The 12,892-nt window shown below is 40.9% G+C and overlaps 1 protein-coding gene across 1 annotated transcript; it reads left to right on the top strand.

The window, feature by feature from the left end:
- The first annotated feature begins 12,501 nt into the window (after positions 1–12,501).
- On the top strand, positions 12,502–12,886 carry LOC108300753 (60S ribosomal protein L36a). Its single transcript, XM_017523669.2, has one exon. It carries the CDS (start codon positions 12,565–12,567, stop codon positions 12,883–12,885), a length of 321 nt encoding a protein of 106 aa, XP_017379158.1. The 5' UTR covers positions 12,502–12,564; the 3' UTR covers position 12,886.
- The last annotated feature ends 6 nt before the right edge of the window (positions 12,887–12,892 follow it).

Genomic DNA, 12,892 nt, shown 5'->3' on the forward strand with positions numbered 1-12,892 from the left:
GGATTATGACTTAGAAGTTATGGTACAATCTGAATTCTGATTTATAATGCCAAACTGCCATCTAGAAAAACGGATTATCCCCAACACACAGGGCAGAAGGTGCTTGCTTTCATTTCTTTACCTCTCACCATCACTGGGTACTGAAAAATCTTACCAATCTAAAACGATATCTTAATGTTTCTCTTTGCATGCTTAGTGAGACTTCATATTTTTTACAATAAAAAGAGGTTTATTTCCATTTCAGGGTGGGCAAACACCTTGCACAGTTCCATCCGGCAGTCCGCGAAAGGTGCAGCCAGAAGGCGAGAAGACACGCTCCGCCTCTCAACGACAAAGCTCGCAGTCGCCCCGCCTGGCCGCGGGCGTGGCTGGGACCCAGGTAGCCAGCGGCCTCCAGGCCTGCGCTCCCGCCCCGGGGCCGTCCCTGGCCTCCGCTTGGTCACACCGGCGCGGCCCAGGAGCTCAGCGCGACCACCGGCCTAAAGGCGGCGGCAGCGGCGGCTACCGCACTCCGTGACCTCCAGGGGCCGCGGCACGTCGCGCACAGCGCCTGCAGCTCACGCCGCCCCGGCCGCCTTTCTCAGGAACGCAAGGTTCGGGACGGCTCGTCCGGCAGGACCTGGAAACAGGGAGGGAAGCTACCACTCTGCACCGTCCGGACAGTGGGAAAGGACCAAGGGCTCCTGCGGCAGCGGGCCCGCAGCCTACGTCCCCAGGTCCCGCCGCTTCCGACCTTCACCCGGCTTACCCGCGTCGCCGAAGCCCGCTCTCCGCACCGCGTCCTGCCAGTAGCTAGCGGAGCACGCAGGTTCAGTTAGCGTTCCCGAAGTTTGCGCAGGGGCACTGCCAACCCACGCGCTGAACGTGCTGTTAACCGCCGGCCGTTGAGGTTTAAATCCCAAGAGCAAAACAGCACCCCTTGGTCCCGCCCACCTTCCCTCTTATTGGTCCTTACGGTAAACGTCCTCCAAGTCTGCATCCTGATTGGCGCACATTTTCTCTTGGCCTTCTTCACAGGCGGGAGCGTGCCCGGGATTTCCAGTGCGTCCTTAAAAATGTCCGCACCCGCCTAGCTGAGGCGCGCAAGCAGCAGTTGTTGTTGCGACGCTTCTGGTACACTAAGTTTGGAGGGGAGGTTAGGTCCTTGACGAGAAACCTTGGCTAACGGCGACGTAGCTGGCTTTTGGGAGAGGCCTCCTAAAGTTCTGCCGCCTCACTGGAATCAGCCTCCGCTGTTATAAACTCCTGGTTGCTGAGGGACGGATGGTGCCGGGAGGGGAAGGTGCTCAGCACACGGTTCGAATAGGGCACAGGCAAGTCGGCCTGTGCGCTCTAGACGTGCCCCTGGGGCCTGACAGAGTGGCTTCTGATGAAACCTGGGCGCACTGAGCACCTCCTTTCCTCTGCATGGTGTGCAGGGCTCTGGTGTTGCCCGTGGCTGTGTCTCCACAGCTCCTCCCACATTAACTGTGGGGCAGCCACCGACTGCCTTGCTCCAACATGAACATGCTGTTTTTTTTTTTGGAATGTGCCCATCTCCTTCACATGGTATTACTCTAAACAGTTTTTTTTTTTTTTTTTTTTTTTTTAGACGGGGTTTCGCTCTTGTCGCCCAGGCTGGAGTGTGGTGGTGTGATCTCTGCTCACTGCAACCTCCTGCTCCCGGGTTCAAGCCATTCTCCTGCCTCAGCCTCCCGAGTAGCTGGGACTACAGGCACGCACCACCACGCCCAGCTAATTTTGTATTTTTAGTAGAGACGCGGTTTCATTATGTTGGCCATTCTTCCCCTGCCACCCCGCCTCCCAAAGTGCTGGGATTACAGGCATGAGCCACCGCGTCCGGCCACTTGTTTTTTTTTTTTTTTTTTTTTTTTTTTTTTGGCTTTTTTTTTTTTTTTTTTTTTTTTTTTTTTTTTTTTTTCCTTCCCTTCTTTTTTTTTTTTTTTAATTTAAAAAAAAGGTCTAGTACTTGGGGATTGCTGAGGATGAGATATGGAAAAGCAAGAGGAGAGGACCCCAGAGTTCAATATTCTAGTCGCTACCAAGCAAACATCTCAACTGGCCCTGAGTCCTGAGCATTGCGTTTTCCACCTTAAACAACTAGCACCTGCTAATTGTCAAGTTCAACTTAAACCGTTTCTTAAATCCAGGATTCAGTGGGAGAGGAGAAATGTTTAATCCTTTTCTTCAAACACTTGTATTATCTCTTACGCTTCCCCCTTTGCCTCAGGGCCTTTGTGCTACCTCTAAGGCACTTTTGGTTTGTGGAAGGATGAAAATGGAATGAACAAAGGAGGGAAGATGACAGAAGTAGGTTGCTGAGATTTGAGTGACTGCCCCTACATCTGGAATATCATAACACTCCTTTAGTGCAGCGGTCCCTAACCTTTTTGGCACTAGAGACTGGTTTCATGGGAGACAATTTTTCCATGACTCAGAGAGGGGGTTTCTGGGATGATTCAAGCGGATTACGTTTATTGTGCACTTTATATTATTATTACATTGTAACATATAATGAAATAATTATGCAACTCACCATAATGTAGAATCTGTGGGAGTTCTGAGCTTGTTTTTCTGCAACTAGACGGTCCCATCTCGGGGTGGTGGGAGACAGTGACGGATCATCGGGCATTAGATTCTCATAGGCATGCAATCTAGATCCCTGGCTTGCGCAGTTCACAATAGGGTTTACGTTTCTATGAGACTCTCATGCCCCTGTTCATCTGACAGAAGGCAGAGCTCAGGTGGTAATGCCAAATGGGAAATGGCTGTTAAAACGCATGAAGCTCCTGCCATTCACCACTTGCTGCGCAGCCTGGTTCCTAGCTACTCGTCTGTGCCCTGGGGCTTGGGGACCTTTGCTTTAGTGCACATATTGTTTTCTTAGGAGCAAATATAGCATGCTCAGGTTTTATCTTACACCTGAATGACTTTTTCTTTGGCTTTGAATCTCCAATCTGACTTAAAAACCAAAGAGTAGATGGAATCATTTTTCTTCTAGCTTGGACCATCAGCATACTCCTTATGGATGCCCCAATTAGTTTCTTTTTCTTTTCTTTTCTTTTCTTTTTTTTTTTTTTTTNGGTGCAGCGGCATGATCTTGGCTCACTGCAACCTCCATTTTCCAGATTCAAGGGATTTTCATGCTTCAGCTGCCTCAACCTCCTGAGTAGTGAGGACTACAGGCGTGTGCCACCACATCCAGATAATTTTTGTATGTTTAGTAGAGACGGGGTTTCATCATGTTGGCCAGGCTGGTCTCAAACTCCTGACCTCAAGTGATCAGCTAGCCTCGGCTTCCTGAAGTGCTAGGATTACTGGCATGAGCCACCACACACAGCTCCAATTAGTATCTTGTTATCCTTTATGTTAAATTTTGGTCTTTGAAAACCTTTAATAGATAGCAACTTGAAGGATCTACTCCTGCATATTTCATATTTCAAGTGGTATCTTGTGTTCTACTCAATCCTGTTTTTTTTTTTTTTTTTTTTTTTTTTTTTTTTTTTTTTTTTTTTTTTTTTTTTTTTTTTTTTTTTTTTTGTGGATTGCTTAGTTCTCCAATTTTGCTTAGATTTCATTTAATAATGCCTGTGGTTCCCAGAAATCTACTGAACCCAGGTCAAACCTTAAACAATAAACTTTATAGAAGAAAATCCTACTCTGCAAACCAAATCTCATCTTAAAAATTTCTTATGGAAAATTTCAAACAAATTAAATAAAAACATACATAATGAAGTCCAGTGAGCTCAATACCCAGCTTCAGCAATGATGACGATTATTATTACTTATGACCAGTCTTGTTGCTTTAGTATCACTAACTACTTACCTTGTCTTGTATTATTTTGAAGCAAATACCAGGTATCTGAAATCTAAATATTTCAGTATGATTTCTGAAAAATTAAAGGATCTTTTAAAAACATAACCATAATACTATTATCACACCTGAAGTACTTAATATATTTTCTTGCTATCATCAAATATCCAGAATTCAATTTTCTATTTGCCTTTTCAAAAATTTATTAATTTATTTTTTAGTTTGCTTACCTGGATCAGGATCTAGTCAAATCCACTTTATGATATGTCCTTTAAGTTTCTTTTATTCTTTAAAGTCATTCTTTATTTTTTTCCTTACTATTTATTTGTGGAAGGAACCGGGTTATTGGTCCTGTACAAGCTCCCATAATCTGGATTTTGCTGATTATATCTAAGCGGTGTAGTTTAACATGGCTTCCTTACCTTTTGATTGAAACACAGCTCTCTTCCATATGCTTTCCCTAATTAAGTTGTTGGTTTATCAACCTGTCAGCTTCTTTATGAACTCTAATACTGCTTTCAACTGGTTATATCATTATGCTTAAGTTAACCGCTGCTTTTTTTTTTTTTTTTGAGATGGACTCTCGCTCTTGTTGCCCAGGCTGAAGTACAATGGTGCAATCTCTGCTCACTGTAGCGTCTGCCTCCCAAGTTCCAGCGATTCTTCTGCCTCAGCCTCCTGGGTAGCTGGGATTACAGGCATGCGGCACCACACCTGGCTAATTTTTGTATCTTTAGTAGAGAGACGGAGTTTCTCCATTTGGCCAGGCTGGTCTCGAACTCCTGACCTCAGGTGATCTGCCCGCCTCGGCCTCCCAACCTGCTGGAATTAGAGGTGTGAGCCACTGTACCCAGCCAAGTTAATCACTCCTTTATGATATCTTTGCTTACCTCACCTCTTTGCTGACATTTTCAGACAAACTTCTTCAACTGTAGCCCTCCCTTAATCTGACTAATTACATCCTGTCTCTAATATTTTCAATTCTTCTCTGTTTAAGTCTTCTAAGTGTTGGAGGCAGAACAAAAATGGCATAAAGAATAACAAAATGAAAATAAGCAGCTTTCCCTTAACATTGTTGCTCCCTTCTGTCAGCCTCTTGTCCATCCTCTCTCCCCTATTTTCTTTGCTGAGTTGCTCCTTAAGTCCCTGCATTCTGGATTCTACCCTCATCAGTATATTCAAACTGTACTTTTAGAGGTCATCATTGATCTTGATAGCTCCAATTGTCTTGCTCAGTCCTTATTCTTTTTTGCTTCTTAAAAGTATTTGGTAATCAATTCTGCAAATATTTAATGAACACCCATGGTATGTACTGTGCTATGCCTTGGTGATTCAATAGTGAACAAAAAGATACAATTTCTGCTTTTGGTCTGATAGGAGAAATTGACATCGATCAAACAATCACAAATTACAGTCACCCCTCAGTATAATCTGGGTATTGGTTTCAGGGTCCCTGAATGTACCAAAAATCCATGCATACTTAAATCCTAAAGTTAGACCTGCAGAACTTACTTATATGAAGAGTTGGAGCCAGGCACGGTGGCTCATGCCTGTAATTCCAGCACTTTGGGAGGCTGAGGTGGGTGGAACACCTGAGGTCGGGAGTTCGAGACCAGCCTGACCAACACGGAGAAACTGGCGTCCACAAAAAAAAAAAAAAAAAAAAAAAAAAAATTGGCTGAGCATGGTGGCGCATGCCTGTAAATCCCAGCCACTCAGGAGGCTGAGGCAGGAGAATTGCTTGAACCTGGGAGGCGGAGGTTGCAGTGAGCACACCATTGCACTCCGGACTGGGCAACAAGAGCAAAACTTAGTCTCAAAAGAAAGAAAAGGAGAAAAAGAGAAGTTGGCTCTCTGTATACCTGGGTTTCACATCCCTCAAATACTGTATTTTCCATTTATTATTGTTGAAAATAATTCACGTATAAGTGAACCTGTGAAGTTCAAACTTGTATTGTTCAAGGGAGAACTGTATTATAAAATTATAGTTGTGTTCAATGCTAAGGAGAGGCAAATGTTTCAATGAGAATGTCTAATAATAGGGAGATTTGGCATAGTGTCACTGAACCAAGAATTGAAGGATAAGTAGGTGAAAGGAAGTGGAGGGAAGTGATGAGGGTGAAAAGAGTTTGCTAGGTAGTGGGAAAAGCATATTTAAAGGTTTATGAGGATGGAAGAGTCAAGAAACTGAAAGACCAGCAAAGAAAATAATGGTAGAGATAGGCAAGAGTCAAAGCATGCAGGTCCTGTAGGCCAAGGCAAGAGATTTAATAGTTACCCTAAGAGCTGTAGAAACTGAAGTGTTTCAAGCAGGGTTGGGGCATGTTGTGCAACATATTCAGATTTGCATTTGAAATTATTTGTTGACTGCACTGAGGAGAATGGATTTGAAGAGGGCAAGATTATATGTGATGTCTAAGTGGGAGATAGTTGTATTATTCCAGGTGGAAGACTGTGGTAGTTTAGGCTGGGAAGATAATAGCCAGGGATTACAAGAAAGGGACAGAGATAGTTGCTAAAACTCATGATGACTTGAAATGAATTGACTGGGGTTGGAATGTGAAAGAGAGGCAGGTCATGGATTATTCATAGGATTCCTGTTTGTGCAGCTAGATTCTGTTTTCAGAGATACAGGAAGAAAAATGTGTTTTGAGAGGCAGAGTTAGATTTTGGGCATGTAGAATTTGAGATACACTGTGGGCATCCAGGTGGAGATAAAAGTAGGTAGTTTGAAATTTGAGCATTCAACTTAGAAGAAACATATGGCCTGGTGATATGGATGTATGATTCATTTGCATATAGGTGGATGTGGTTTAAGTAAAGGGTAAAGAACAAGGTCTTCCAGGAAGAGACTACAGAATGAAAGGAGAAGGCAGCCTGTGTGGTACCAAGTGTGTTCACTGCCCTCTTCTGAAACTCTCATTTGTAGAACTCTGAGAGTACCCTGTCCTGGCTCTCCTCCCACCTCTCTTCTGCCTCTTAACTATTGCTGTACCCCAAGTATTGAAGCTTTCCTTTCCTTTTGTTTAAAGAACTTGGAGAGCTTAATGGTTTTGTTGCTTCTACGATCCATTTTATTTTGGGTAATTTCAAAATCTATATTTCCAATCCTTACCTCTCTCCGGAGTTTCTAATATCTACCTTAGCTATATTCTAGCATTTCTACATAGATGTCTTTTCATCTTCCCAAATGCAACACATATGAAATTTTTATTACTCATCTTTCCCCTCTGGATTCACCTTGTGATTCCCCTGTTTCTATCCGTGGTATTAATCACTCCCAACACTTACTCATTTTTTACTCTTTCCCATTCCTATTTATCTAATAAACATTAAATTGTTAAGCTTCGTTTCCCTCCTTTGCATTTCCTTTTTGCTACTAATTACTAGTTCAACCCTAATTATTTTGTTCTTGGATTCTTTCAGTAATACATTTAATAATATGGGCGCACATGGCTATTAAAAGATACAGTTACAGCAAATTTATCTTAAAGTTCAAATTGGCTTTTGTTTGTGATTCCAGAATCAAACACCTCATTTTATAAAATAGGATGAGTGTTCAGATGAGCTGTGCAGAGGAGTTTGGCTTCACAGGCAGAAAAGGGTAGAAGAAAGCAGAAATGGAACAAAAAGTAAATTGGTCGGTTCAAAGTTTCCTTCCTTATAATGTAGAAACAGAGGGAACACCCCTATCAAGCTAGCTTAGGTAAACTGTATGCCTTCTGATTGGCTGTTATGAATCTTCTGTTTTTGGAAAACTGGCCTGTTTCAGAGGTTAGTTTGATTAAGTGGCACCTAATATGAACGACTTCGTTTGGTTTGTTTGGTCTCTTGGGACCTCGTGCAGGAGGCTAGTCCAAACGATGGCCTCCCATACTTTGTTTACATGGCATAGTTAAGAGTATAAGTTCATATTATGGTGTCATATTATCCAGGCACAAATTCTGCCTCCTCTACTCCCTAGTTTGTGATAAGGACAAGTTACTTAGCCTCTCTTTGACTCAATTTTCTCACTTATAAAATGGGCTTAATATGATTGAGCCTAGTAGGTATAGGCTGTAGTGAGCTATGATCACACCACTGCACTCTAGCCTGGGTGACAGAGTGAGAGCTTGTCTCACTCTGAAATTTCATCTTTGAAATTTCTTAAATGATAAGAGTGGCTTTTGAATGCTAGTGAGATAACTGGTAGCAGGATGGGGGATGGTCACCAGAAAGACCAAGGGATGATTAGAGTTGAAACTCGCAGCCCCATTCCCCCGACCACCAGGGAGGGAGAGAGGCTGCAGGTTGAGTTGATCACCAATGACCAATGTAATCAATCATGCCTATGTTATGAAGTTTCCATAAAAAGTTAAAAGGATAGCGTGTGGGGAGCTTCCTGATAGCTGAACATATGGAGGTTCCTTGAGGGTGGCATGCTCAGAGAGGGCATGGAAGCTTTACACCCTCACCTTCTCACATGCCTTGCCCTATGTACCTCTTCCAGCTGGCTGTTCATCTGCATTCTTTGTAATATCCTCAATAATTAATGAGTTGATGTAAGTAAAGTGTTTTGCTGAGTTCTGTGAGCTACTCTAGCAAGTTCATTGAATCCAAGGAGGGGATTGTAGGGGCCTCCAATTTATAGCTGGTCAGTCAGAAGTATGGGTGACAATCTACTTGTGACTGGCATCTGAAGCAGTGGAGTTCTTGTGGTCCTGAGCCCTCAACCTGTGGGATCTGAACCTCTTTCCAGGTAGATAGAATCACAATTGAAGTAGAAGACACCCAGCTGATGTCCACTGCAGAGTTGATTGCTTGGTGTGTGGGGAAATAACTCCCCCACATGTGGTGTCAGAAGAGTTATGTTGAGTGGTATGTGAGAATGGGGGGCAAAAAATTTTCACTAATTCAGTTTCTTTTATAGGATAGTGGTGAGAATTAAATAAAAAACTGCGTGTTAGCACAGTGTCTACCAAGTAGTAACAGTGAAATACATTACAGATATTGTGTAGCATTGTTATTCTTTATTCTTAGATGAATAGCTCCCTGCCTTCCCTTATATCTCTCTTGGCTCAATCCATCCTACATCATTGCCAGATGTTATTCTGCTTAAGCACTTGCAGTGATTTCTCTTTGCCAGAGTAAATTCAGTTTCCCTGGGTTCCTGTCCAGTCTGGAGCCATCCTGCCTTTTCAGCCTTATTTCTTCTCTACTCAAGTCTTCTATTATAGCTAATTTTGTTTCTTTGCTGTCCTGAAAGCCACTGGTTTATTTAACTCTGTGCTCTACACTGCCTTCCTTATCTAGATTGTCTTCTTATCTCCTAAATCATATGGAGCTCTTGAATTCTCAGCTCCAACTCACCTCTTCTACCAAGCCATGCCTAACTACCCTTAAGCCATCAGAATTTGACCTTGAAATTTCTGTAGAACTTACTTTTACTTCTCATTTAACATCTACAACATTTAGATTGACACTGTTACTATTCTGTTTAGTTTTATATTTTCTTCTTGACATGCCCATTCCTTTCCAATCTTACTTTCTGATATTTCATAATGTGAGCCCTTCACCAATATGTTTACTAAAACTCAAATGTTAGCTGTGATGATGATGGACAATCAAAAATGTCTCCAGACATCACCAAATGTCCACTGTGGGGTCATCAATATCCAGATTGTGAATCAGCATCTAGTATTTACAGAGTCTAGCATTGCTACATGATGATGATGATGAAAAGATGATGTACATTTCCACTGATAGTCAGACAGGGTTTTCTCTCTTTCCAGCAATCACAAAGGCTGTATGTTATCCAGGAAGAGGCAACAAAAGGATCAGAAATCAGATGACTAGAGTTCTCGTCTCAGTAATTTACTGTCATAATTTGGATAAGTTAGTCAGTCTGTGTTTCAGCTACTTCACTTACAAAGTGAATAGTTAAGTGAAATATTATTAATTGCTTTCAATTCTAAAATTCTTTTCTTCTTAAATCTATTAAGGGCCAACTCAAGTTTGTTATTCTCAATTATTCTTATTTACATATTAAGCATTTTTATTCATATTTTGCCTTACTGTTATTACTGTGTCAGTCAGTTTGAAACACAGACTTACTAACTTACCCAAATTATGACAGTAAAAAATAATTTTGCCTTACTGTTATTACTGTGTCTTAGACTCTCTAAAATATTAAGCTCTTTGGGGCAGCATATGTCTTATATTTGTTGTTACTCATAACATCTAGTATTGCTACATGTACAATGAAAATCAAGTTTGGTTGAATTAATTTTGCTTTATTTTCATTTTTGGTAATTTTAGCCTTTATCCTTCAGGAGAAAAACATTTAGTTACTTCCTTTCACTTAGTAATTTATTTCACTTAGTTCCTGTCCTGAAATTACTAATAATCGATGAGATTCCTCATTTGGGAGGGAGAGATGTTTAAATGTTGATGCAGAGTGAAAGATATTGATATTACAAATCAGTGCTTCTCAACCTCAGCACTGTTGACATTTTTGTCTTGATAATTCTTTGCTATGGGGGCTGTTCTGTGCATTTCAGGATGTTTGGCAACATTCCTGGCCTCTGCCCACTAGATGCAGTGTCGCTCTTTCAATTGTGACAATCAAAAATGTCTCCAGACATCATCAAATGTCTACTGTGGGAGTTAAAACATCCAGGATTGAGAACTATTGCAAACAAAAGGAAGACTAGATGCACCGGATTGTGAATGAGGTTTTCTTGTATTTTTTTTTTTTAAATTTTACTTTAAGTTTTGGGATACATGTTCAGAACATTCAGGTTTGTTACATAGGTATACATGTGCTACGGTGGTTTGCTGTACCTATCAACACATCATCTAGGTTTTAAGCCATGCATGCATTAAGTATTTGTCCTAATGCTCTCCCTCCCCTTCCCCCCGCACCCCTCCACAGGCCCGAGTGTGTGATGTTCCTGTCTTTGTGTCCATGTGTTGTCACTGTTCAGCTTCTGCTTATGAGTGAGAACATGCAGTGTTTGGTTTTCTGTTCCTGTGTTAGTTTGCTTATTCATGTCCCTGCAAAGGACATGAACTTGTAAATGAGGTTTTCTTTACATCATATTTCTTTGTATCTGGTTTACTTCTTACATTTTTAGAAACAAGAGATCCTCTGTCACTTCACCCAGTTATGTCCACTGGTAACATCTTGCAAAAATACAGTACAATATCACACAAGGATATTAACATTGATAAGGTCAAGATAAAGAACAAGATTCCCTCATGTTGTCATTTTATATCCACCCCCAATGTCTTTCCACCCTGACTTCCTATTTAAATGGAATCATATAATATAGAACATTTTGGGATTTTTGTTTTTTCACTCAGAAAATCATCTGGAGATTCATCCAGGTTGTTTTTCTTTTCCATTGTTGAGCAGTATCTCATGGCATGGATGTATTGCAGTTTGTTTAAACATTTACCCATTGAGGGACATTTGAATTATTTCCAATTTTTTTTTTGTAATTGTGAACAGTGTCACTATAAACATTCACATACAGATTTTTTGGTGTGAATATGTTTTTATTTCTCTGGAATAAATGCTCAAGAATGCAATTGCTGAGCTATATAATAGTTGCATGTTTAATATTAAAAGAAACTGCCAAACTAATTTATTTTCATGTACATTTTACATTCCCATCAGTGGTGTATGAATGATCCAGCTTTTATGCATCCTCACCAGCATTTGATATTGTCAGTTTTTAATTTCAGCCACCCTTTAGGTATGTAGTAACATTTCATTGTGGTTTTAATTTACATTAAATATAGCTAATAATATTGAAAATCTTTTCATGCATTTGTCATTTGAATATTCTCTTTAGTGAACTGTTTCATGTCTTTTTTCTATTTTCTAATTATATTATTTATTTTTTAAATATTGAATTTTGAGAGTTCTTTATGTATTCTAGATTCTAGTCTTTTGCCAAATAGGAGGTATGAAAATATTTTCTCCTGGTCTATATGTTGTATTTTTATGCCCTTAATAGGGCCTTTCACCAAGAAAACGTTTAAATTTTATTAAGTCCAATTAATTAATTTTTCCTTTATGGATCATACATTTAATGGCAAGTCTAAGAACACCACTTATCTCTAAATCCTCCAAATTTTCTTTTTTTCCTAAAAGTTTTATATAGTTTTACATTTTATATTTAAGTCTGCAATCCATCCTGAGTTAATTTTTGTATAACGTGGATATGGTTTGTGTGTCTCCACCTAAACACACGTTGAAATTTGATCCCCATGTGGTGGGACCTAGTGGGAAATGTTTGGGTTATGGGGGTGGATCCCTCATGAAATGACTTTGCATTCTGCCTCTGGTAACACTGGATTAGGTCTCACAGGAATGGATTAGTTCCCATAATAGTGGGTTGTTATAAAGCCAGATGCTCTTCAGGTTTTACTCTCTTTGCACTTGTTCACTTCTCCTTTGACCTTTTCTGCCATGTTATGACGCCTTCACCAGAAATGAGGGTGACCATGTCCTTGAACTTCCAAGCCTGCAGAACCATGAGCTAAATAAACCTATTTTATTTCTAAATTACCCAATCTCAGGTATTTAGAGAATGATTTACCCTTAGAGAATGGTTCCAGATAACTTCTGGACTTAAAACCTCCTTACTAAGTACTGTTTTAACTGGGGGCAGAATGAGTGTCTTAAAAGAATGTAGGGACCGGAGTGTCTCGGAAGCTGTTTCTGGTTTTCATCAGACAGACAGACCAGCCCTTCTGCAAAGATGGTCAACGTACCTAAAACCCGAAGAACCTTCTGTAAGAAGTGTGGCAAGCATCAACCTCACAAAGTGACACAGTATAAGAAGGGCAAGGATTCCTTGTATGCCCAGGGAAAGAGGCGCTATGATCGGAAGCAGAGTGGCTATGGTGGGCAGACAAAGCCAATTTTCCGGAAGAAGGCTAAGACCACAAAGAAGATTGTGCTCCGGCTAGAATGTGTTGAGCCTAACTGCAGATCCAAGAGGATGCTGGCCATTAAGAGATGCAAGCATTTTGAACTGGGAGGAGATAAGAAGAGAAAGGGCCAAGTGATCCAGTTCTAAACTTTGG

The sequence above is a fragment of the Cebus imitator genome, unplaced genomic scaffold (assembly GCF_001604975.1).
Source record: "Cebus imitator isolate Cc_AM_T3 unplaced genomic scaffold, Cebus_imitator-1.0 Scaffold0, whole genome shotgun sequence".
Classification (NCBI taxonomy): Eukaryota; Metazoa; Chordata; class Mammalia; order Primates; family Cebidae; genus Cebus; species Cebus imitator.

What these genes read in the sequence shown, in the direction of transcription:
- LOC108300753 (XM_017523669.2), top strand. Translation starts at nt 12,565, where the DNA reads ATGGTCAACGTACCTAAAACCCGAAGAACCTTCTGTAAGAAGTGTGGC.